The sequence below is a fragment of the Schistocerca nitens genome, chromosome 4, assembly GCF_023898315.1.
Source record: "Schistocerca nitens isolate TAMUIC-IGC-003100 chromosome 4, iqSchNite1.1, whole genome shotgun sequence".
In the NCBI taxonomy this organism is placed as follows: domain Eukaryota; kingdom Metazoa; phylum Arthropoda; class Insecta; order Orthoptera; family Acrididae; genus Schistocerca; species Schistocerca nitens.
In genome coordinates this window covers 697,840,032-697,863,713 of record NC_064617.1, presented here as the reverse complement: position 1 = coordinate 697,863,713, position 23,682 = coordinate 697,840,032, and the positions used below count along the sequence as shown (strand labels likewise).

Sequence of the window (23,682 nt, the reverse complement as noted above, 5' to 3'; positions counted from 1 at the left end):
TCTGGTGGCATGATATCGCAGCAGCTTTGCGTGGCAGTCAGAAGCATGTTGACCATGTCCAACACAGCTGCCAGCTGTAATTCTTCAGGCTTTCCCAGCGATCTAATGACATCTTGGGTTGTCGGGTGTTCTGCCTTGCACGATATTTCGGCAGCATAGGTCGTTACCTTCATTAGGTGCGACCTGAGACTACTCCTCGAGTTTTTTTTAATAAGAGGTGGAGCCCCTCCACGCCCACACCGGCATGATGGCCAACACAAAAGGTCTACTGCCATCTCTGCATAAGGGTTAGTATTCACTAAAGTGAGGTGTCGCAGGATGTCCACTCCTCGAGTGGACCTGGTCCAGTATTTATACCTGTGGCCTTCCCCCTTCACCAGACGCTCCCTCTGCAGTACGCGCCCGCTCGCTGCGCTCTTCTGGAGCATTGCCATTCCCTTTTCCGTCCGCTGCAGTCCTGGGTGTTCTCTTTGCGGTCCGCGTCCACCAGACACGCTCCTGGGTGTTCCATCTTCGGTCTGGTGCGTTTGTAATCCCGTCTGTGGTACTAGGCATTCCCCTGTGGTCCTCTCCCGCTCACTGTGATCTGCTGGAGCGTTGCCGTCCCAGTTTCGGTCCGCTGCGGTTCTAGATTACACAGTGATTAAAACGTGAGGCTTTGGCTACTAGAAACCCAAACACACAAGGGTTTTAGGAATTTAAACTAAGTTGCGCACAGTAAAAAAAATCACTCCTTGGCAGAAGCTCGTTACAACTCACAAACTAGATGCCCTATTGTCAAATTCTGGTGCAGGGATGGAAGCTGCCTTGCAAATACGAATGGTCTCACTCTCAATTTAAAAAGGCATCTAATGGCACTACACTAACTCAAGGAATCCCCTCCGTCCTTCCTGGCTGTCCTTACTACTCTGTACAACGTCCTCCTCTCCACTGGCTTTTACCCCGACCTGTGGAAGTCTTCTCGTGTCCTGCTGTTCCCTAAACCCAACAAACCCCCCTCTGATACCTCTTCCTATCGTCCCATCTGCCTCACCTCCGTATTCAGTAAGGTCTTCGACACCATCCTCTCTCTCTGTATTTACCATCACCTTAACTACCACCGCCTCCTTCCCCTTACCCAGTGTGGCTTCCGGCCTTCCTTCTCAGCTGACGACCAGCTCCTTAACCTTACCAACCTTCTTTCCCTCCAACTTAACTCTACTCTCTCCACTATCTTTGTTTCCCTTGACCTCCAGAATGCCTACAACCGTGTCTGGCATCCTGGTCTCCTCTTGAAACTCCAGACCTATGCTCTCCCTATTAATTTCGTCCATCTTGTTGCTTCCTTCCCCTCCATCGTCCCTCCTATGTCACTATCCACAATTCCAACTCCTGTACCTTCTATCCCTCTGCTGGCGTGCCCCAAGGCTATGTCCTTTCTCCTCTATCTCCTGTACACTGCTGATATGCCCAAATTTCCCCCACCTCTTCATCTCCTCCAATTTTCTGCTGACACTGCCTTCCTAGCCCTTTATCCTATCCTTCAAAGGTCCCCAACGTACCCTCCAAACCCACCTTGACCAGTTCACCACTTGGTGCAACCAGTGGTTCCTTCGTATCGACCCCTCCAAGGCCCAGGCAGTCATCATAGGCCGCACCACATGCTCCTTCCATCTCCATGATATCTACGTAACAATTTATGGTCGTCCTTTCCACCTCACTCCTACCCTGAAATATCTTGGCCTCACCCTCAACCGCCATCTCACCTGGACTCCCCATCTCCTTACAATCCAACAGAAAGCCCACAACAGACTCTGCCTCCTGAAACTCCTGTCCAGCCAGACTGGGGACGGCATCCTTATACCATCCTTCACACCTACAAATCCTTGATCCTCCCCATCCTTTGTTATTCCAGTGTCACTTGGATTTCCACCCCTCCCAGGTTCTATAAGGCCCTCCAAATCGTAGGAAGCCATGTACTCCACTTTGCCTTCCGTATCCGCCTTCCGTCCCCCATGCACTTCCTCTATGACCTCATCCCCTTCCCCCACCTTCTCCTTTTCCTTGAATACATCTGCACCCTGAATATTGTCCGTTGACTCTATCCTCCCCACCCCCTGGTGTCCTTCTCCATCCCCAGCCCATTGCCGCACATTTACCATTGTGTCCCGCCCTCTCTCCATCTCCACACCCTCCACCTCCTTTCCCAATGCATCTTCCAGCACCTACCCCTCCTGGATGATGAGCTACGCCCTGACAACTACCCCACCTACCAACTCTAATCCCACCTTTCTCTTCCCTCCTCCTCAGGGCTTCCACTCCTCCCCCTCCCTTCCCCTGAGCAGTTTTCCCCCTCCTACACCCCCTCTCTCTCCTGTGCTCCCCCTCTGTGTCTCTGCACTCCCTCCTGCCTTGTCTTCCCACTTCTGCCCTGCCCCTCTCCTGCCTCTTGGTGCACCCCTTTCCCCCCCTCTTCCTCTTCCTACCAGCCCCATGCCCCTTCCCTCTTTTTCCCTCCTCTCTGATCTCCAGTCTCTTGGCAGGTCCCTATCAGCGGTTTTAATTCTTTGTGAGTGTTCCGTTGTTTCCAGTGGTTGAGCTTTTTAAGTATCTCACTCTGTGTGATTTTTATACTGTGGCCGACTTTTAACTTGTGTTTGACTCCTGTGATTTTAAGTGCACAATGAATTACCAGCTGCATTCTTTTAACTTCATGTTGACTTTTTAACTGTCCCCCCTGTGCATGTCCCTGTATTAGTGTACATTTTAACCCCATCATCTCCATTTGTGGTGTTTTTTATGTCACCCTTTTATCACCCCCTTTTTTGTAAGCATTCCCCTATCATGTTATGTTGTACAACCATGTGCCTGAAGAGTGGTGGACTGTGTTGCTGCCAGCCCTCCCCTGCCCATGGGCAGGGGAATGAAATTACAATAAAAAAACACTACGCCAATGATAAGTTCAATACATGGTATGGAAGTAATAGATAGGGTGGAAACCTCTAAATTCTTAGAGGCCCCTATTGAAGAGAATTTAAACAGGAAAAGCTCATTTTGGAACTCCTACAACCACTTAGTTCTGCCACATTTGCACTTAGAATCATTACACATCTTGGGAAGTGACAAATCTGGAAGCTGACATATTTTGCAAATTTTCATTTAATAATGTTATATGGAATAATTTTCTGGGGTAACTCATCTTTAAGAAAACAAATCTTACATGCACAAAAATGTGCTTTAAGAATAATATACGATGCTAATTACTTCCATGTTGCAAAAGTTCAAAGTGGCCGGCAAGTGTTCACACTGTTTCGAGCGTTCCACACTGCAGCCGGATAGTGTTAAATGCTCCACGGTCCCACTGTTCATGGGTCCGCACATCAGCAACCCGTTTAGTGTACACAACGCTTTTGAAATCCCCCACAAGTAAAAATTAAGAGGTTTAAGTCCGGTGATTGAACAGTCTCCAGCTCCCTGTCTGCGAGAAACAGCATATAATGCAGCCAGGTAGCAGCAGAAGTTTTAAAGGATACTTGTGGCTGTGGCCAGTGACAGATAGCTGCATAGAACGGTAGTCGTCATTCTCTCTCTCTGTTAATGCCATTATCCTACGAGGGGTGTGTAATACATATTCCCGAATACTAAACTGCATATTGATAGATTAAGTGAGGAGGCTCTGGACTGTAATAAGCATACTTTTTCTCATGTTGAGTTAGATAATCAGGGGATGCACGTCACTAGTACGGGTGTAGTGTTTTAAGGTGCTCGCTCAGTACGCCTGCTTCTGTTTATGTTCATATTATGGTGAGCGTTCAGTCATTTCTTACCCCTATGGTATGTTTTAGACATTATTTTTAAAAGGCATTGTACACACATCAAAAAAAGTTTTGCATCACCCCAGTTCCCAGAACTACTGAAGATAGACTTTGACTGTGGATATTGTATCATAGACAAGGTCCCTTTGACTGTTCAGAGATGTCACTAAACCCGCCCAAAGATGTAAACAACCATGCATGAGCAGCGCCTATTAGACGGAGGGGGTCCGACAACCGATCAGTTCCAGACATTCCACCAGAAAGAAGGTACACGGCTCGTGTTGTCTGTAGTTCAACCATGCCTAGACGCTCAATACCGCGGTTCGATAGCGTCCGCGTTGTTACTTTATGCCAGGAAGGGCTCTCAGCAAAGGAAGTGTCCAGGCGTCTCGGAGTGAACCAAAGCGATGTTGTTCGGCCATGGACACGAACTGTCAATGACATGCCTCGTTCAGGCTGTCCAAGGGCTACTACTGCTGTGGATGACCACTGCCTACGGATTATGGCTCGGACGAACTCTGACAACATAGCCACCATAGTGAATAATGCTTTTCATGCAGCCACAGGACGTCGTGTTACAACTCAAACTGTGCGCAATGGGCTGCATGATGCGCAACTTCTCTCCCGACGTCCATGGCGAGGTCCATCTTCATAACCACGACACCATGCAGCGCGGTACAGATGGGCCCATCAACATGCCGAATGGACCGCTCAGGATTTGCATCAAGTTCTCTTCACCGATGAGTGTCGCAGTATGCCTTCAACCAGACAATCGTCAGAGACGTGTTTGGAGGCAACCCGGTCAGGCTGAACGCCTTAGATACACTATCCAGCGAGTGCAGCAAGGTGGAGGTTCCCTGATGTTTTGGGGTGGCATTATGTGGGGCCGAAGTACGCCGCAGGTGGTCATGGAAGGCGCCGTAACGGCTGTACGATACGTGAATGCCATCCTCCGACCGATATTGCAACCATATCGGCAGCATATTGGCGAGGCATTCGTCTTCATGGACGACAATTTGCACCCCCATCGTGCACATTTTGTGAATGGCTTCCTTCAGGATAATGATATCGCTAAACTAGAGTGGCCAGCATGTTCTGCAGACATGAATCATGTCGAAGAGTTGGACCAACAGTGGCTTGATGAACTTGTGGATAGTATGCAAGGACGAAGACAGGCACGCATCAGTGCAAGAGGACGTGCTGCTGGGTATTAGAGGTACTGGTGTGTACAGCAATCTGGAGCACAACCTCTGAAGGTCTCGCTGTATGGTGGTACAACATGCAATGTGTGGTTTTCATGAGCAATAAAAAGGGCGGGAATGATGTTTATATTGATCTCTGTTCCAATTTTCTGTACAGGTTCCGGAACTCTGGGAACCGAGATGATGCAAAACTTTTTTTGATGTGTGTTTTTGCTCAGAAAAATTTGTAGTAAATGTATACATAAAATCTTCAGCAACAGTCTGAAAAATTTATAAGGCTGTCGCAGCGTAAGTTGTGCTGCGAAACAATTGTTAAGAAAAAAGTTCGATACGTTGCTCCATTTCCGAGTTAACTAGCATTGAAGATAGCCAGTAAGGAGGTTGAGCTCAAATTCATGCGCCCCGCCAGATACGATTAGTGTCAGCTGTCCTCAGATCGCAGATTATAGCGCACGAGAGTGCTCAGCCTGTGGCTCGGGTTCGATCCTTAGTACCGTCGCATGTCCAATGTTTGTATCGCTCTCTTGTTCTGTTTTAGGAAACCAAACGAAATACGCGTTTGGCGACACCGCCTCTGATGGGTTGCTTGAATTTGTGCACACAACTGCTTGATTAGCTAACATCAGTGCTAGTTAACTCGGAAACGACGCAACTTATCGAATATTTTTCTTAACAATTGTTTCTTAGCACAACCTACTCTGCAACACCCTTGCAAGCTTTCCAGACTGCTTCTGACAGTTTTATATGTGTACAGGGTGTCTCTCCTAAGAGCCGTTAGGTGCATTTTCTCTGGTGTTTCAGTGATTATTTGCAGTTTCCATTGTCCATGGAAAGCGTCTGTTTGTTTCCCATTACAAACAAAATTATTTTTAAAGTGGAATTCTATTTGCCCATTCAATATACAGTGTGTTACAAAAAGGTACGGCCAAACTTTCAGGAAACATTCCTCACACACAAAGAAAGAAAATATGTTATGTGGATATGTGTCCGGAAACGCTTACTTTCCATGTTAGAGCTCATTTTATTACTTCTCTTCAAATCACATTAATCATGGAATGGAAACACACAGCAACAGAATGTACCAGCGTGACTTCAAACACTTTGTTACAGGAAATGTTCAAAATGTACTCCGTTAGCGAGGATACATGCATCCACACTCCGTCGCATGGAATCCCTGATGCGCTGATGCAGCCCTGGAGAATGGCGTATTGTATCACAGCCGTCCACAATACGAGCACGAAGAGTCTCTACATTTGGTACCGGGGTTGCGTAGACAAGAGCTTTCAAATGCCCCCATAAATGAAAGTCAAGAGGGTTGAGGTCAGGAGAGCGTGGAGGCCATGGAATTGGTCCGCCTCTACCAATCCATTGGTCACCGAATCTGTTGTTGAGAATCGTACGAACACTTCGACTGCAGGAGCTCCAACGTGGATGAACCACACGTTGTGTCGTACTTGTAAAGGCGCATGTTCTAGCAGCACAGGTAGAGTATCCCGTATGAAATCATGATAACGTGCTCCATTGAGCGTAGGTGGAAGAAACTAAAATGAGCTCTAACATGGAAATTAAGCGTTTCCGGACACATGTCTACATAACATCTTTTCTTTATTTGTGTGTGAGGAATGTTTCCTGAAAGTTTGGCCGTACCTTTTTATAATACCCTGTAGCAGCCCCAAATTAGTCCAGTGTGATATACAAATAACGTAGCAGCGACAGAGCACCGCTGCTGCATGGCGACAGCAGTCAGTGTGGGCCAGGGTAGTGATGTCGCTGCTGAAGTACTCGTTATTCTTCATGTTTTACTGTCCCTGCTGATACATATCGATAAAACGAATATCGCACTACTCTAATTTGGGGCCGCTGTATTGAATAGGCACAGAATTTCGCCATAAGTATAATTTTGAGCCCACCGGGTGGCCGAGCAGATCTACGCGCTACGGTCTGGAACCGCGCGACCGCTACGGTCGCAGGTTCGAATCCAGCCTCGGGCATGGATGTGTGTGATGTCCTTAAGTAAGCTAGGTTTAACTAGTTCTAAGTTCTAGGGGACTGATGACCTCAGAAGTTAAGTCCCATAGTGCTCAGAGCCATTTGAACCATTTTTTTATAATTTTGATTGTAATGGTAAACAAAGCGACACTTTCCATCGACAATGGCCTGGGTATGTATTCATTCAAATCTTCTGATAATTCATTTCCTTCACCTCCTCTCTCTGTCCATCTCCTCTACCCCCCCCCCCCCCCCTCTGTGTCCGTCTCCTCTCTCTTCCCCTTTCTCAGTCATTCTGCTCCTCCCCTCCATCCCCCTGCTCTTTCTGCCTCTTCACATATCCTCAACCTCTCTATTTTCTCCTCCTCCTCTGTCTGTGTATCTCTTCCTCCCTCTCTCATTGTTCATCTCCTCCTCTTTTCTTTCTCTGTTCATCTCCTCCTGTCCTCTCTCTCTGTCCATCTCCTCCTCTTCCCTTCAATTCCTCCTCCCCCTCTGCCTCTTCCTCTGCCCACTCACTCTCCCTATCTCGTCTCTCCCTGCCCCAGTCCATATCCTCCTCCTTTCTTTCTCCATTCATATCCGCCTCCCCTCACCCCCTCTCTTTGTCCTTTCCCCCCTTCTCCTCTCTCTGTCCATGTCCTCCTCTCCACCCTCCATCTGTGGTCATCTGCTCCTTCGCCCTCATTGTCCATCCATTTCCTCCTCCCCCTTTCTCTCTCCATGTTATCACGCTCATCCCATTAAGAAACTTGTGGTTCTTACCCTCACAGTATTTCTTTCCGCATTGCAACTAATATGTGTATTAAACCTGGTTTAGGATTTAGGTTTTAGGATGGGCATTTTACCCATGGCTTTGCCAACGCACGCACATCTCGAATATATTTCACATATATGTAACATCTCTGATACATATCTGTACACATGTTTTACCTGTATCTCTAGAGAATTTCGTCTTTCGTGTAACTGAATGTTTACGATGTATCTCCTGATTTACTTGCCGTACAGTGATATAATTTTGGTGGTACGTCCAGTGATATACGAGTATTTGACTTCTGTCTGCGAAATGTGTTGTGAATAGTTTGTAGTAAATAAATAATAAATTAAACCGTCATCGGCGATTTTTCAGTCATTCCAGTGTTTACGTCGCGTGTCTCCTGAACTATGTGTCGTAAAAAAATATAGTTTTGCTGGTACACGCAAGGATATATGTGAATACTGTCTGCAAAAGAGGTCATGAATACAGATAATAGTTAAGAAATAATAAATTAAAACGTCATGCTTCATGTGATAGTTTTACTGCATGATGAGCGAAAATGTAGTTAGCGATAAACTTTCTCCCTTTCGTCATTTTGTGGGGGTCGTCAATGAGAAAAAATTTCGCAACGATGTGAAATTATGTGTAAAGTTTGTTACAAGTCTCTGCTCTTGTTCTCAAATAGTGGATGACTTAATATGGATATTCGAACTTCGCGGGCTACACTGCTTTTTCACCTCTACCCCTATGATTGTAGGTGGTTCGTATCCCCACAGCGATGATTTCCAGACAATAAGTGATGCCTGAACCAAATTTGATTGAAATCGGTCCAGTGGTTTAGGGGAAGACGAGTAAAATACATACGTACATGTATATGTACATCCATTTTTAAAATATGTGTGGATACTTCCGACCATCCGATCTGATGTCTAACCAGAAGTAGACCGGGAACACAATTAACGAAAAGGACCAGTAGCGCCACATCCTATTCATTTTAGGAATTATCATCCAAAGTTTCTCTCTTTCCTTAACATTCACTTCGTATATTTGAGTTTGATCCACTTCGTGACATTGTGGAAAATTAAGGCATAGTTTCACATCGGAATTCGTTGAACGAACTTAAGTTACTTTTATTTATCAACAGGGTTTTAGTTTAAATTTTCGTTTAAACCTGTGATGAAGCTCTCTTCGTTTTATAGTAACTTTCTAACACAGCTATTCTCTAAAATTGCCCGGCACTACAGGTATTGCACATTACTATTGAATTTTATCGCTTGATAATCAATTTCATCTCCACAGGGGATTTGTTGGCGACATGTCAGTTAACCAACAATGTCTTTAATATCACGTCTGCTAAGCAGAAATGTTGGTACATTCCTCAGGTTGTTAACCTTGCAGACCTGAATTTTGTCTGGAGTAAGGAAATTTTTGTTTGTGCTCTAATACGCTTAGCCGATTTTTTTATGATTTTTAGATGCATGATTTATACAAATATATGTACTCGTTTTCTACACATACTTTGTATACTTGGCTTCTTTTTATAGACTTAAAAAAATAAATTTGAAATACTCACTCTTGTAATAAATGAAATGCTAACTTCACAATAACCAGGTCAAATAACAATCACAATATTCAATTATACACTGGAGTGTAACTAACCAACAACTTCCGTGATTTCGGGCGGTCACAATCTCCTGCTCATTGCTATATTCACTTATTGATATTTTTACAGTGATGTCCAGCAAGTTGGAGCACTTATGCCTGATGAAAAGACTGAACATTCACATATGTGTAAATCAGATTTCCATCGATGAAAAATTTTTCCGATTCAGCTAATACAATTAAAAACTGATGTACACAATTGTACCCAGCGGGTGTGAAAGGGCTAAAATGCCGCATCTAAAAAATTATTGCGTTTCAGATCGTGCCTTGAGCAGACACCATGAGACCCCTGCTGCTACTGTTAGTGATTCCTGGTGTTGCACTGTCTGCGAGGATCCTGGGCATCAACCCCTCGGCGTCCATCAGCCACCAGAAGCCGTTCCTCATCATCATGCGGGCTCTCGCAGACAGGGGGCACCAGGTGACCGCCATCACCACCAACCCGATAGAGGTAAGCGTCCGGTGTATCACTCTCTCCCCAAACCCTACTCGACGTCTCTCTATGAACTCAGGCATATAATGACGGGCAATATGTAATAGCTGTTTATTCCTAAGACTTCAGGATGAACCCACTTGTTTTTCCATGAGAATATACGATAGCAGACGGGTGGTTATACTTCCGTTTGCAACAACTCTCAGTTACCTGTTTTCTGGGACGGTTAATGCTGTTTGTGGATGACGCTGGAATTGTCGTCCTATCATGCACCATACGTGCTCGATATCAGGAACATCTGATGAATGAGCAGACCAAGGCAAGATGTCGACACACTGTACGACATGGGTTACAATAGCAGTACGTCGACGAGCGTTATCCTCTCGGAAAATACCCCTTGGAATGCTGTTAATGAATGGCAGCACAAGATGTCGAATCACCAGACTGACGTAGAAAACTGGGGTGGAGATTCCTGGGATAACCACGAGAGTGCTTCTGATGTCATAAGAATTCGCACCCCAGACCATATCTCCAATCGCAGGTCCAATGTGTCTAGCAAGATGACAAGTCAGATGCAGGCGCTCACCTGGCCTCCTCCTAATCAACACACGGCCATCACTGGCATCGAGGCAGAACTAGGTTTCATCAGAAAGCACAACAGACCTCCAATATGCCCTCCAACGAGCTGTCGCTTGACACCACTGTAGTCGCGTATGTTGGTGGTTTGGGGGCGGTGGAATGCACCAACAGCGCGTCTGATTCGGAGCTGTTCTTGAAGTACGCGATTTGTAACAATTCGTTGTGTCACTGTGGTGTCAACTGCCGCTCGAATTTCTGCTGCAGACGAAGTACGATGTGCCACAGCCATACACCGAACACGATGATCTTGCCTCTCGGTACAGCCACGTGGCTGTCCGGTGCCCGGTCTTCTTGCTTCCGTACCTTCCTGTGACCACCGCTGCCAGCAATCATGTACAGCGGCTACAATCCTGCCAAGTATTTCTGCAATATCGCTGAAGGAACACCCAGCTTCTCGAGCTACTAGCGCCGCTCTTACGCAACTGTGGCGAAATCTGAATAGACGTATAGTTTAGATTTAAGAACACGCCTACAAACTTCCGTTCGTCTCGCGCGATTCCTTCTTGGTGTTGGGATATTTTCCGTCAGTGTATTTACCGTTTTGCAGCACGGTAGTTACACATGCCTGATATGGAATCCCGTACTGATATGGAATCCCATACTCCTGAGAAGCTCCCTTGCTAACTGAAGGCTTTCTTTCCTCTACTGGCCTTATTCGTTGTTCTTAAGTAATTTCTAGGCATTGTTTGCAAATAAATAAATGTAAAAAAGAAACTTATTATGAATGTCCATCTTACCCCAAAGACTATGGCGTCTTTCCCACGTAAGATCGGGATGAGTTGCAAGCTAAAATAAGTTTTCCAGTATGGCAGCGAGCAGGAAGTAACTGGAAAAGCACATACTTCAAGATATAGAGTACATTATAAACGCACGGTTAGAACTAGTAAAAATAAATGGAAATCACTATTATTGTTTTTAGATACATCTGAGATCATTTTACATGATAAATTTCAATACATACTACTGTTTTTTGCTCCCAAAGACGAAATATATCCGTTACAAATGCACCTACTAGTTGCCGCTCAAGACTTGGATTCAAGGCAGCAGTGGAAAACTGAGTCCTGTGCTCTACTGACACAGTGAAGTAACACGAGCAAACAGGCATCTTACCCCGACCACCATCTTCCTCCTATTCACTCTACTATTTCTTTTCCTTAAATCCAAATCTCTTCTTCCATATCAACCAACATTTTAGCAAGTAATTCACAACCTGTCAACCGAATCACGACTCATATGCAGTAGAGCGTCCTTAAGGCGCCGAAAAGCAATTGTGGAAACGGACATCTGCCAGCCAGACCTATAGTACCATAGGCGATAGCGAAATGTTTATATGACCAGCCACAAGAGGAATCGGGGAAACGGTTTATGGAAAAAGCTATTTGGGTGCCTGAGTAAACTTGAAAACTGTACACTCATGTGAGATCTTTTAAGTGATTGCCGGCCGGTGTGGCCGTGCGGTTCTAGGCGCTTCAGTCTGGAACCGCGTGACCGCTACGGTCGCAGGTTCGAATCCTGCCTCGGGCATGGATGTGTGTGATGTCCTTAGGTTATTTAGGTTTAAGTAGTTCTAAGTTCTAGGGGACTGATGACCACAGATGTTAAGTCCCGTAGTGCTCAGAGCCATTTGAACCATTTTTTAAAGTGATTTCTATGAACAGCAACCCGAACGCTTGGTGCATCAACAACCACGCTTTTATGGCGCCTTTAGGGATGTTATGGGATGGCGATGTTCTTGGGAGTCTGTGCTGTCGGAGGGCCCACTTGGGTATGCGAAGAAATTGCAGGCAAGCTCAATCAGAATGCCCAAAAAGGGTTTGACATGAGCTCCATCCAAACACGACTAAAAAGAAATAAAGTGGTCGCTTCAATACATCACTCGGTATTCGATGAGAACTGAGCTGCCAGAACTGCGTCTAACCACTGCCTCCAAGTGTGAAATTACCTGTTTCTTTGCAGGATCCGCCAAAAACTTTGACTCAAATTGATATGTCATTTACATATCCGAGAGAAGGTCAATTGATGGACGTTAAGGAAATGATGCTGAATGTATTAAAATCTCCTCCAGAAAAACTAGCTGAGATGCTGCTTCCTTACAACGAAATGTTGTGCGATGCCCATTTCAACCATTCTGAAATAAAGGAGCTACTGAGGTAAGTTTACCATCATTTACATGCAGTTAATTGTCCTCTGATACTTTCATCTTCTTCAATGTAAGTTACTGTTAATGTTAGTTTTTGTAACAGCTCGTTTTTGATTTTATTTCTTGTTTCTATCCCTAAATCTTAGTGACATTAAAAAAAGCAGTAATTTCAATATTAAGCTATAACTGTTACCAATAATGCAAATAATACTTCTGTTTTAAGGTAAAATAGTACGGACAGGAATTTCAACCAAAAGGTAGACACCATGACCTAAACTAATTAAAGTAATTACTTCCATAAGGTGAGACAGCTAACAGGCCATCCCAGTTAGGGTCAGGAGTAAATATGTAGATGAACGGCTTACGCTAAGCTACATCGGAGTGTACCCAAATTTTCTGACATACCCAAATAATTTTTGGCGTTTATAGCTCCTGAATTATGACATCAACGTTGATTTTTTAATGGCACAATATAATTTTTCTGTGCATTTGAAGGAGCCTTCGAACAGCACTCTTTCAGCATTAAATACATAGAACTTCATCAAATAGTAAGAGGTAACAGTCCCGCAAACCAATATCCCGTCTTCAGGAGAAAAGATTTGACAAACATATGTCCTACTGTACCAAACGTATTCAGTCACTCAGTTAGTCAGTTAGTTAACTGTTCCATAGAGCAAATTCACGATAAATATTATGATGTGGAACGTGTCAACAGAGCTATCACAGAACACCTATGTACAAATTTTTTTATGTTTGTATGGCTAAATACTTCCCCATGAACCATGGACCTTGCCGTTGTTGGGGAGGCTTGCGTGCCTCAGCGATACAGATTTCCGTACCGTAGGTGCAACCACAACGGAGGGGTATCTGTTGAGAGGCCAGACAAACGTATGGTTCCTAAATAGGGACAGCAGCCTTTTCAGTAGATGCAGGGGCAACAGTCTGGATGATTGACTGATCTGGCCTTGTAACACTAACCAAAACGGCCTTGCTGTGCTGGTGCTGCGAACGGCTGAAACCAAGGGGAAACTACAGCCGTAATGTTTCCCGAGGGCATGCAGCTTTACTCAATGGTTAAATGATGATGGCGTCCTCTTGGGTAAAATATTCCGGAGGTAAAATAGTCCCCCATTCGGATCTTCGGGCGGGGAATACTCAAGAGTACGTCGTTATCAGGAGAAAGAAAACTGGCATTCTGCGGATCGGAGCGTGGAATATCAGATCCCTTAATCGGGCAGGTAGGTTAGAAAACTTAAAGAGGGAAATGGATAGGTTAAAGTTAGATATAGTGGGAATTAGTGAAGTTCGGTGGCAGGAGGAACAAGACTTTTGGTCAGGTGAATACAGGGTTATAAATACAAAATCAAATAGGGGTAATGCAGGAGTAGGTTTAATAATGAATAAAAAGATAGGAGTGCGGGTAAGCTACTACAAACAGCATAGTGAACGTATTATTGTGGCTAAGATAGACACGAAACCCACACCTACTACAATAGTACAAGTTTATATGCCAACTAGCACTGCAGATGATGAAGAAATTGATGAAATGCATGATGAGATAAAAGAAATTATTCAGATAGTGAAGGGAGACGAAAATTTAATAGGCATGGGTGACTGGAATTGGAGGGTAGGAAAAGGGAGAGAAGGAAACATAGTAGGTGAATACGGATTGGGGGTAAGAAATGAAAGTGGAAGCCGTCTGGTAGAGTTTTGCACAGAGCATAACTTAATCATAGCTAACACTTGGTTCAAGAATCATGAAAGAAGGTTGTATACATGGAAGAATCCTGGAGATACTAGAAGGTATCAGATAGATTATATAATGGTAAGACGGAGATTTAGGAACCAGGTTTTAAATTGTAAGACATTTCCAGGGGCAGATGAGGACTCTGACCACAATCTATTGGCTATGAACTGTAGATTAAAACTGAAGAAACTGCAAAAAGGTGGGAATTTAAGGAGATGGGACCTGGATAAACTGACTAAACAAGAGGTTGTACAGAGTTTCGGGGAGAGCATAAGGGAACAATTGACAGGAATGGGGGAAAGAAATACAGTAGAAGAAGAATGGGTAGCTCTGAAGGATGAAGTAGTGAAGGCAGCAGAGGATAAAGTAGGTAAAAAGACGAGGGCTACTAGAAATCATTGGGTAACAGAAGAAATATTGAATTTAACTGATGAAAGGAGAAAATATAAAAATGCATTAAATGAAGCAGGCAAAAAGGGATACAAACGTCTCAAAAACGAGATCGACAGGAAGTGCAAAATGGCTAAGCGGGGATGGCTTGTGGACAAATGTAAGGATGTAGAGGCGCATATCACTAGGGGTAAGATAGATACTGCCTACAGGAAAATTAAAGAGACCAATGGAGAAAAGAGAACCACTTACATGAATATCAAGAGCTCAGATGGAAACGCAGTTCTAAGCAAAGAAGGGAAATCAGAAAGGTGGAAGGAGTATATAGAGGGTCCATACAAGGCGACGTTCTTGAGGACAATATTATAGAAATGGATGAGAATGTATATAAAGATGAAATAGGAGATATGATACTGCGTGAAGAGTTTGACAGAGCACTGAAAGACCTAAGTCGAAACAAGGACCCGGGAGTAGACAACATTCCATTAGAACTACTGACAGCCTTGGGAGACCCAGGCCTAACAAAACTCTACCATATAGTGAGCAAGATGTATGAGACAGGCGAAATAACCTCAGACTTCAAGAAGAATATAATAATTCCAATCCCAAAGACAGCAGGTATTGACAGATGTGAAAATTACCGAACTGTCAGTTTAATAAGCCACGGCTGCAAAATACTAACACGAATTCTTTACAGACGAATGGAAAAACTGGTAGAAGCCGACCTCTGGGAAGATCAGTTTGGATTCCGTAGAAATGTTGGAAGACGTGAGGCAATACTGACCTTACGACTTATCTTAGAAAATAGGTTAAGGAAAGGCAAACCTACGTTTCTAAAATTTGTAGACTTAGAGAAAGCTTTTGACAATGTTGACTAGTATACTCGCTTTCAAATTCTGAACGTGGCAGGGGTAAATACAGGGTGTGAAAGGCTATTTACAATTTGTACAGAAACCAGATGGCAGTTATAAGAGTCGAGGGACATGAAAGGGAAGCAGCGGTTGGGAAGGGAGTGAGACAGGGATGTAGCCTATCCCCGATGTTATTCAATCTGTATGTTGAGCAAGCAGTAAAGGAAACAAAAGAAAAGTTTGGAGTAGGTATTAAAATCCATGGAGAAGAAATAAAAACTTTGAGGTTTGCCGATGACATTGTAATTCTGTCAGAGACAGCAAAGGACCTGGAAGAGCAGTTGAACGGAATGGACAGTGTCTTGAAAGGAGGATATAAGATGAACACCAACAAAAGGAAAACGAGGGTAATGGAACGTAGTCGAATGAAGTCGGGTGATGCTGAGAGAATTAGATTAGGAAATGAGACACTTAAAGTAGTAAAGGAGTTTTGCTATTTGGGGAGCAAAATAACTGATGATGGTCGAAGTAGAGAAGATATAACGTGTAGACTGGCAATGTCAAGGAAAGCGTTTCTGAAGAAGTGAAATTTGTTACCATAGTGTATAGATTTAAGTGCCAGGAAGTCGTTTCTGAAAGAATTTGTATGGAGTGTAGCCATGTATGGAAGTGAAACATGGACGATAAATAGTTTGGACAAGAAGAGAATAGAAGCTTTCGAAATGTGGTGCTACAGAAGAATGCTGAAGATTAGATGGGTAGATCACATAACTAATGAGGAGGTATTGAATAGAATTGGGGAGAAGAGTAGTTTGTGGCACAACTTGACAAGAAGAAGGGACCGGCTGGTAGGACATGTTCTGAGGCATCAAGGGATCACAAATTTAGCATTGGAGGGCAGCGTGGAGGGTAAAAATCGTAGAGGGAGACCAAGAGATGAATACACTAAGCAGATTCAGAAGGATGTAAGATGCAGTAAGCACTGGAAGATGAAGAAGCTTGCACAGAATAGGGTAGCATGGAGAGCTGCATCAAACCCGTCTCAGGACTGAAGACCTTAACAACAACAACATGGCTAAATGCTGGCTGTTTACTGAGATTTTCGTTAAAAATAATTAATTATCTCTAGAACTTTTTCAATTTCATGGCAGTATGGTACAGCAACCAGTGACAAATGTTTTGAAGAGATAAACAAACAGTCTCGGCAGCAAAACAGGCTTTTTTATTTTATATTTTGACAATAACGTGTTTCACCCTGTTTAAGGCATTTTCAGATTGGCTGACATAGCAGTTGTTCATTGGCTGGCATAACAGTTGCTGCCCATGCAAACGTCTTAGCAAACAAACACAAAAGTGGATAGGTGCCCTTGTCGAGTCTTGAGAGACTTCGCGCCCTATACTCTACAAGGCCACTGCGTGAAGTCTCTCAAAACTCGACAAGGGCACCTACGTATTTTAAACGTGACTTTCCGTGTACTCAACACTATTTTATATCAGGGTACTACGCAATGTTCTTAAAATGTTGACAACGGTGTTTGTCTGCCAAGACATTTGCATTAACGGCAACACATGTGTTTAACATCTTTTATGCCAGTCAATTTGAAAATGCCTTAAACAAGGCGAAACGCGTTATTGGCAAAAAATAAAATAATAAAGCCTGTTTTGAGCCAAGACTGTTTATCTCCTCAAATAATTATCTCCATTCGAGAAATCCTGTGTGATAGGAGGTGTTAAGGAGAAACATATTCAACCTACATTACTGCGGCGACTGGGATGGTTACATTGTCAAATGGTTTAATAGTTGCATATTTCACGTCTCTCTGCGCTTAAGTTAGGTGTATTAAAGCGTAATACAGATCATTTTTCTTTCTAGTTGGGGTTGTGTTGTTTGGGGGAGGAGACCAAACAGTGAGGTCATCAGTCTCATCGGATTAGGAAAGGGCGGAGAAGGAGGTGGGCTGTACCCTTTCAAAGCAACCATCCCGGCATTTGCCTGGAGCGATTTAGCGAAATCACGGAAAACGTAAATCAGGGTGGCCGGACGCGGGATTGAACCGTCTTCCTCCCGAATTCGAGTCCAGTGTGCTAACCATTGCGCCACCATGCTCGGTTTTCCTTCAAGTGTTATACTTCTGAGTACCTCTATTACTCTCAAACTTACATGGATCGTGGAAAACAAATTTTAAAAGTGAATAAATGTACTATGAGGCTGTGGTCAATATTCCCAGCTGCTTAAACAGATACCTGCAAGACGAACGTTTGTGAACTCCACACACACAGTTTGAATTACTTACTTTTCTGCAATGAATACTTTTTGTCTAAGTTGGTAGTTAACCCAGACTTTATCAAGTAAAGCATCAATAAATGAAATACGCTAAATATGGCGTCTACAGGGTGTTTCACAATTCATGTTACACACTTATACAGGGTGCAGAGGGTACATAATAAACCAACTTTCACATATGAAACCATGTCCGAGAACGTCATCCAACGGCGTACAGAGCGGTGCCTGTAAATGTATGTGTATACAGGGTGATTCTGTGATGATGTTGTAAGAGGTCCATGCCTAAGGAATTTATTGCTAGCGCACTCGAGCAGATGTAATTTCGATGGATTGCTCACGCACTGCCTCCCAGCAGAAAAAATACTTATACCATTCACGTTCAGTGTAACCTCCCAACAGTTTACTTCCGTAATATCGCAATAAAAATGTGACTAACCTATCAATAAAATTGTGGTTCACTTATAACCTTTCAATAATTGACTGAGAATTTATATTGGTAAATTTTGGACGTCAGCAGTGCTGCGTCATGGCCCTGAAAGATCATACTGAATAAACTGAAAATTCTTACCTCAATGAAGTCGCCGGATAAAGTGTATATATCTGCTCCTATAAGAAATTTTTTTGGCACAGCCCAGTGCAATGCTGGCCACTAGATTTGTCATGTATAAAAAGAAACAACTGATTTTTTTTACGATAATCGGGATGACCATGGATAGGAGAAATTAGTAAAATCTCTAAATTCAGATGAATGACTGTCAAAAGTTAATTTTATAAGAAAGATTATTATTAAAAGATTTTTAAAAACATATACTTGGGACTTGATATAACAATAGTACAAATTTAGTTGTAACAAACTACATATGCGCGCGGCTGCTTTTACCTTATACTACATCGCTCAGGCACCGCCATCGCTCCCCACGAACGGCCCCGCCAACTCCATACACCCAACTGCTAGTTACTACTTACTCCTTCTGCTGGAGCTACAACTACTACTGCTCTCTGGTCTGCGATTCTATTGTAGCTTACATATCCCCAGGCAGCGCGTGAGCAATCCATCGAAATTACATCTGCTCGAGTGCACTAGCAATAAATCCCTTAGTCATGGACCTCTTACAATGTTACAAACTTTCGTAGATGATGGAGAAGGACAAACGTATCGATTTGAGGTAAGATTCCCTGTACCGGAAACTAACGAGTCGAAAGTTATAGGTGAAAACTGTTCTTATATCTCTGACGGTGGAATACATGTAGCGGTACTGTCGTTGCTAAGAATATAAGGTACGTAGCATTCAGAGGTGGTAGTATGGACCAAGACAAGAAAAAATGTCTAGGGTAAACATGCACTCTAAAATGTATACATGAGGAGCTATGAGCACTTATTCAATAGAGGAGATGCGTTTCACATTAGCGAAGATTAACTAGCAACGACAGTACAGCTACACATATTCCACGGTATGAAGTATCAGAATGATTTTCGGTTGTAATTTTCGACTCGTTCTTTCCGAATCAGGGAGCATAGCCTCAGCTGATACATTTGTTCCTCTCAGTCATCCCTGAAACTTAGTAATATCAGGAACCACCCCGTACAGACGCCGGTGTCTGTAACTTTGACGCCCTGAAGCGTCGTTGGATGACGTTCCCGGACATGGCTTCCTATGTAAAATTTGGAATGAGAAGTCCCCTCTACACCCTCTAGAAGTGTGTAACATGCTTCGTGAAACACCTTGCATATCCCCAAAATTGGCAGTTATTCTTATGGCAAAAGCAGTCGAACCTAAACATTGTAGAACATCTGCTACATCTCTTTTCGAGTTTAAGTTTTCATCAGTATCCACGGCTAAGAACTTATATGCAATAATGTGTAGCTCATATGGTTAACTGTGCCATTGAAGAACATCAGTTTGCACTCTGATGTCGTACAGATCGGACAACATACTCGTGTAGCTATTCATACTTTCACAAAGTAGACGGCTACGACAGGCGACAAAGGGGACATGGTTTTCGTATGTGGCGAATGTCGCCAAACTGTTAGAGCAAAACTGCAGCAATATTTGAGAAGGTATCCTGATCGCGACAAGCCCTCATGAGCTGTCTTTGCAAACATTACAAGAAATTTCAAGGAACTGAAAGTGCGAAGAATAAAATACGCCAACGAGAAAGAACAGCAAATGGTGAAACAATTGCAACCAAAATTTTAGCAGCGTAAACGCACAGTCCATGTCTTACTACGTGTCAGCTTGACTGTGCGAGTGCGATCAGCCAATCGAGTGTTCTGAGAATGATACATTCCAACGAATTCCAACCTTCCTCATTTCATTCCATCAAGAAGCTCATGGCAAAGACTTTCAGCCTCAGATACAGTACTCCTGATGGTGTCTCTGAAGGCTGCAAAGTACTGCGACATTTTTATGAAAGATTTTATTTGCAGATGAAGCATGGTTTAAAAACAATAGGCGAAACAGTAACCGCAATATGCACTAGTGGTTAGTTGAATATTGTTTCTGGCTGAGAGAAGTGGATAAACGATGACCTTGGTCTGTCAGTAGATGGTGCAGCTTTTCAGGAATCAAATCAGTTTCCATTATTATTAATGGAACTCTAAAATAGCCACAAGTACACAATGTGTCCCAGGAGAAATGATCAGTATTCAAGATATGACAGGAACGATCATTCAGGGCAAAAAGAAGTCTAATGAATGTGGGCTCTAAAATGCTTACCTTATGAGCTATGGTCACTTCTTCATATTCGATTCTAAGAAACGAATCTCATCTACAGCAAGATCTTTGATTTCCATATCTTTGGAGGAGTTAGTATGGACCGAACAAGAAATAATCGATTCCAAAGTGCTTACCTTAGAGCTCTGATCTCTTGTTCAGTACTGGACTCGCATTCGGGAGGACGACGGTTCAATCACGCGTCCGGCCATCCTGATTTAGGTTTTCCATGGTTTCCCTAAATCGCTCCAAGCAAATGCCGGGATGGTTCCTTTGAAAGGGCATGGCCGGCTTCCTTCCCCGACCTTTCCTAATCCGATGAGACCGATGACCTCACTGTCTGGACTCCTTCCCCAGAACAACCCCCCCCCCCCCAATCATCTTGTTCAGTAGCAGAGATGTGTTTCACAGAAGTGAAGTTGAACAAGTGCCCCTGGCTCTTGAGGTATGCATTTTAGAGTCCTTTTTGCTTCGAATGATCGTTCCTGTCATATCCATAACTATTCACAATTCCTCCTGGGACATCCTGTATTCAGTTCCTGACAGATATGCTGCAGCAGTTGTTGCAAGATATCCCAGTGAACATGAACCTATCCATGTGGAACTAATGTTGCAAATGTCCCACAGTAGTAGGACACCACCAGTATCAGGACAAATTGTTAGTGTGGGTTGGCTACATTCAGGGACAAGCATGCATTCAGGGGCAAAACTATTGTTCTCTTTTGATTGACAGGTCCTAAACCTATTGCTCTGCTAAGAGGACTGTGACCCCTGGGGATAATCCTTTCTTTTAATTTTCAGTTCCTTCCCCCACCTATTCCTCTCCCCCTCCTTCTCCCCTGCCCATCCCCCTCCTCCTCTCCCATCCCTCTAGGAACACCTATCGCCGATACAACCACACTTTTGATATCAATTTGATTGACTAATTGATTAAATCGATCAGTTAATTAAACACCCATCCTGCTTCTGAGGAAAACCCCACCTGGAAATTGGCAGGAAAAAACTCTGTTGATTGGCCACTTGGAGGGAAATCGATTATATTGTATGGAATTTTCTTTAAATAATTTAGAAAATGTGTGAAATATTGTTCATTTAAACAATCTATGGGATGCAACAATGTGAATGAAATATAGTTTATTTATTTATTTAAAGAATTTGGTGGGAAATCGATTGCATTGTACGGAATATTGTTTAAGAAAATTTAGACAATGTGTGGAATAGTGTTTATATAAACAATTTATGAGATATGAGGCCAAGTATCGAATATAGATTATTTATTTGTACAAAGAATTTGGTGTAAAATCGATTGCAGTATATGGAATATTGTTTAAACAACGTATACCACTGTATAATATCGTTTATTTAAGCAATTTACAGGATAGAAGGCGACATATGGAATATTTAAACAATTGTGAAGCTTTTGCATTCGGATCGCGTAAGGAAACACGTATTTACATTGTCACAGACCCCTTAAACATATCTGAAAAACTTTCTTGCGTCTCGCCACACACACAGGGTGCCTGGAATCAGGTCGCACTGGAGGAATTTTGGAAACGTCAGCAAGCTCGCCACACCACTATCAGCTGTCGGCTGCCATCTCGAGTGGTGTGTATGCGTGAACCAACCTGTCGAATACAAGCGCAAATGAGAGATGCCTTCCTTCCAAAGCAAGAACCTGATTGGAAATCAACCCTGAAACACTGCTGAAGTTAATAAATAATTAATTTCTGATCATATGATCGTGGTGTAGGGAAATAAGGCGGACATGGTAGCTATTTCACACACATACAAATTTATTATGTCACAAAAGTAGTAGCAGGCTGACTCAAAATATACTGTACAAAAAAGATCGTTGCATACACACACACACACACACAGAGAGAGAGAGAGAGAGAGAGAGAGAGAGAGAGAGAGAGGAGCTGTAGTTTGCTTTGAAGGTGATGTATGAACTAGCATTAGATATTTAATTCCACCATGGACTCACGTCCGCCTGCTTAGCTGAGTGTTAACTTGCTTGCCTCTTATGCAGCGGGACTAGGTTCGATTCCCAGCCAGGTTGGAGATTTTCTCCGCTCGTGGACTGGGTTTGGGCTGTTATCATCGTCATTTCATCCTCATCACTGGCACGCAACTCGCCCAATGTGGCGTCGACTGAAATAAGACTTGCCACTCAGCAGCCGAACTGCACTGGATGGCGCTTCCTGGCCAACAATGCCATATGCTCATTTCATTTCCCTACATCATGATCATGTGACTGGAAATTAACCATTTATTACTTTCAGCAGTATTTCAGGATCATTTCCCAATCAGGTATTTGCTTTGGAAGGAAGGCGTCTCCCATATGAACTGGTATCCAGTAGGTTGGTTCGCACATACAGACCTCTTGAGATGGCAGTCGACAGCTGAAAACAGTGCAGCAAGCTCGCTGGCATTTCCAAAATCCCTTCGATGCATCCTGACTCTGGGCAGTCTGCACGTGTGGTGAGATGTGAGAAAGTTTTTCAGATATGTTTAAGCAGTCTGTGACAGTGTAAATACGTTTCCTTATGTGATCGGAATGCAGAAGCATCGCAATTGTTTAAATATTCCACATGTCACCTTCTATCCTTTGAATTGTTTAAATAAACAATGTTCCATACATTGTCTAAATTGTTTAAACAATATTCCATACTATGCAATCGTCCCCACCAAATTCTTTAAGTAAATAAACTATATTTCATACACAGTTTTGTATTCCATAGTTGTTTAAATAAACAATGATCCACACATTCTCTGAATTATTTAAACAATATTCCATACACTGCAATAGATTTCCCTCAAATGGGCAATCAGCAGAGTCTTTTTCCTACTAATTCCTTGGGGGAGGGGGAGGGAAGTGAATGGCTGTTTTCCCAGAGGGAGGGAGTGGCATTTAATTAATTGATCAATTTAATTAATTAGTCAATGAAATTCATGTCAGAAGTGTGGTTGTATCGGCGAGGGGATTTGCCGGAAGGCAGGGGGAGGAGGTGGGAGAGGGGGAGGAGGAGTGGGAGAGCAATAGGTGGGGGAACAATAGGTTAAGGACATGTCAATCAGAA

The 23,682-nt window shown here is 43.4% G+C and overlaps 1 protein-coding gene across 1 annotated transcript in view; it reads left to right on the top strand.

Moving 5' to 3' along the window:
• Positions 1 to 23,682, top strand: part of LOC126252043 (UDP-glucosyltransferase 2-like) — an 85,043-nt gene that overhangs the window by 23,473 nt on the left and 37,888 nt on the right. Inside the window, exons 2-3 of the mRNA XM_049952837.1 lie at positions 9,664 to 9,855; positions 12,433 to 12,626. Coding sequence (XP_049808794.1) covers positions 9,685 to 9,855; positions 12,433 to 12,626 — 365 coding nt within the window. The 5' untranslated portion in view covers positions 9,664 to 9,684. The remainder of the gene's footprint in view (positions 1 to 9,663; positions 9,856 to 12,432; positions 12,627 to 23,682) is intronic.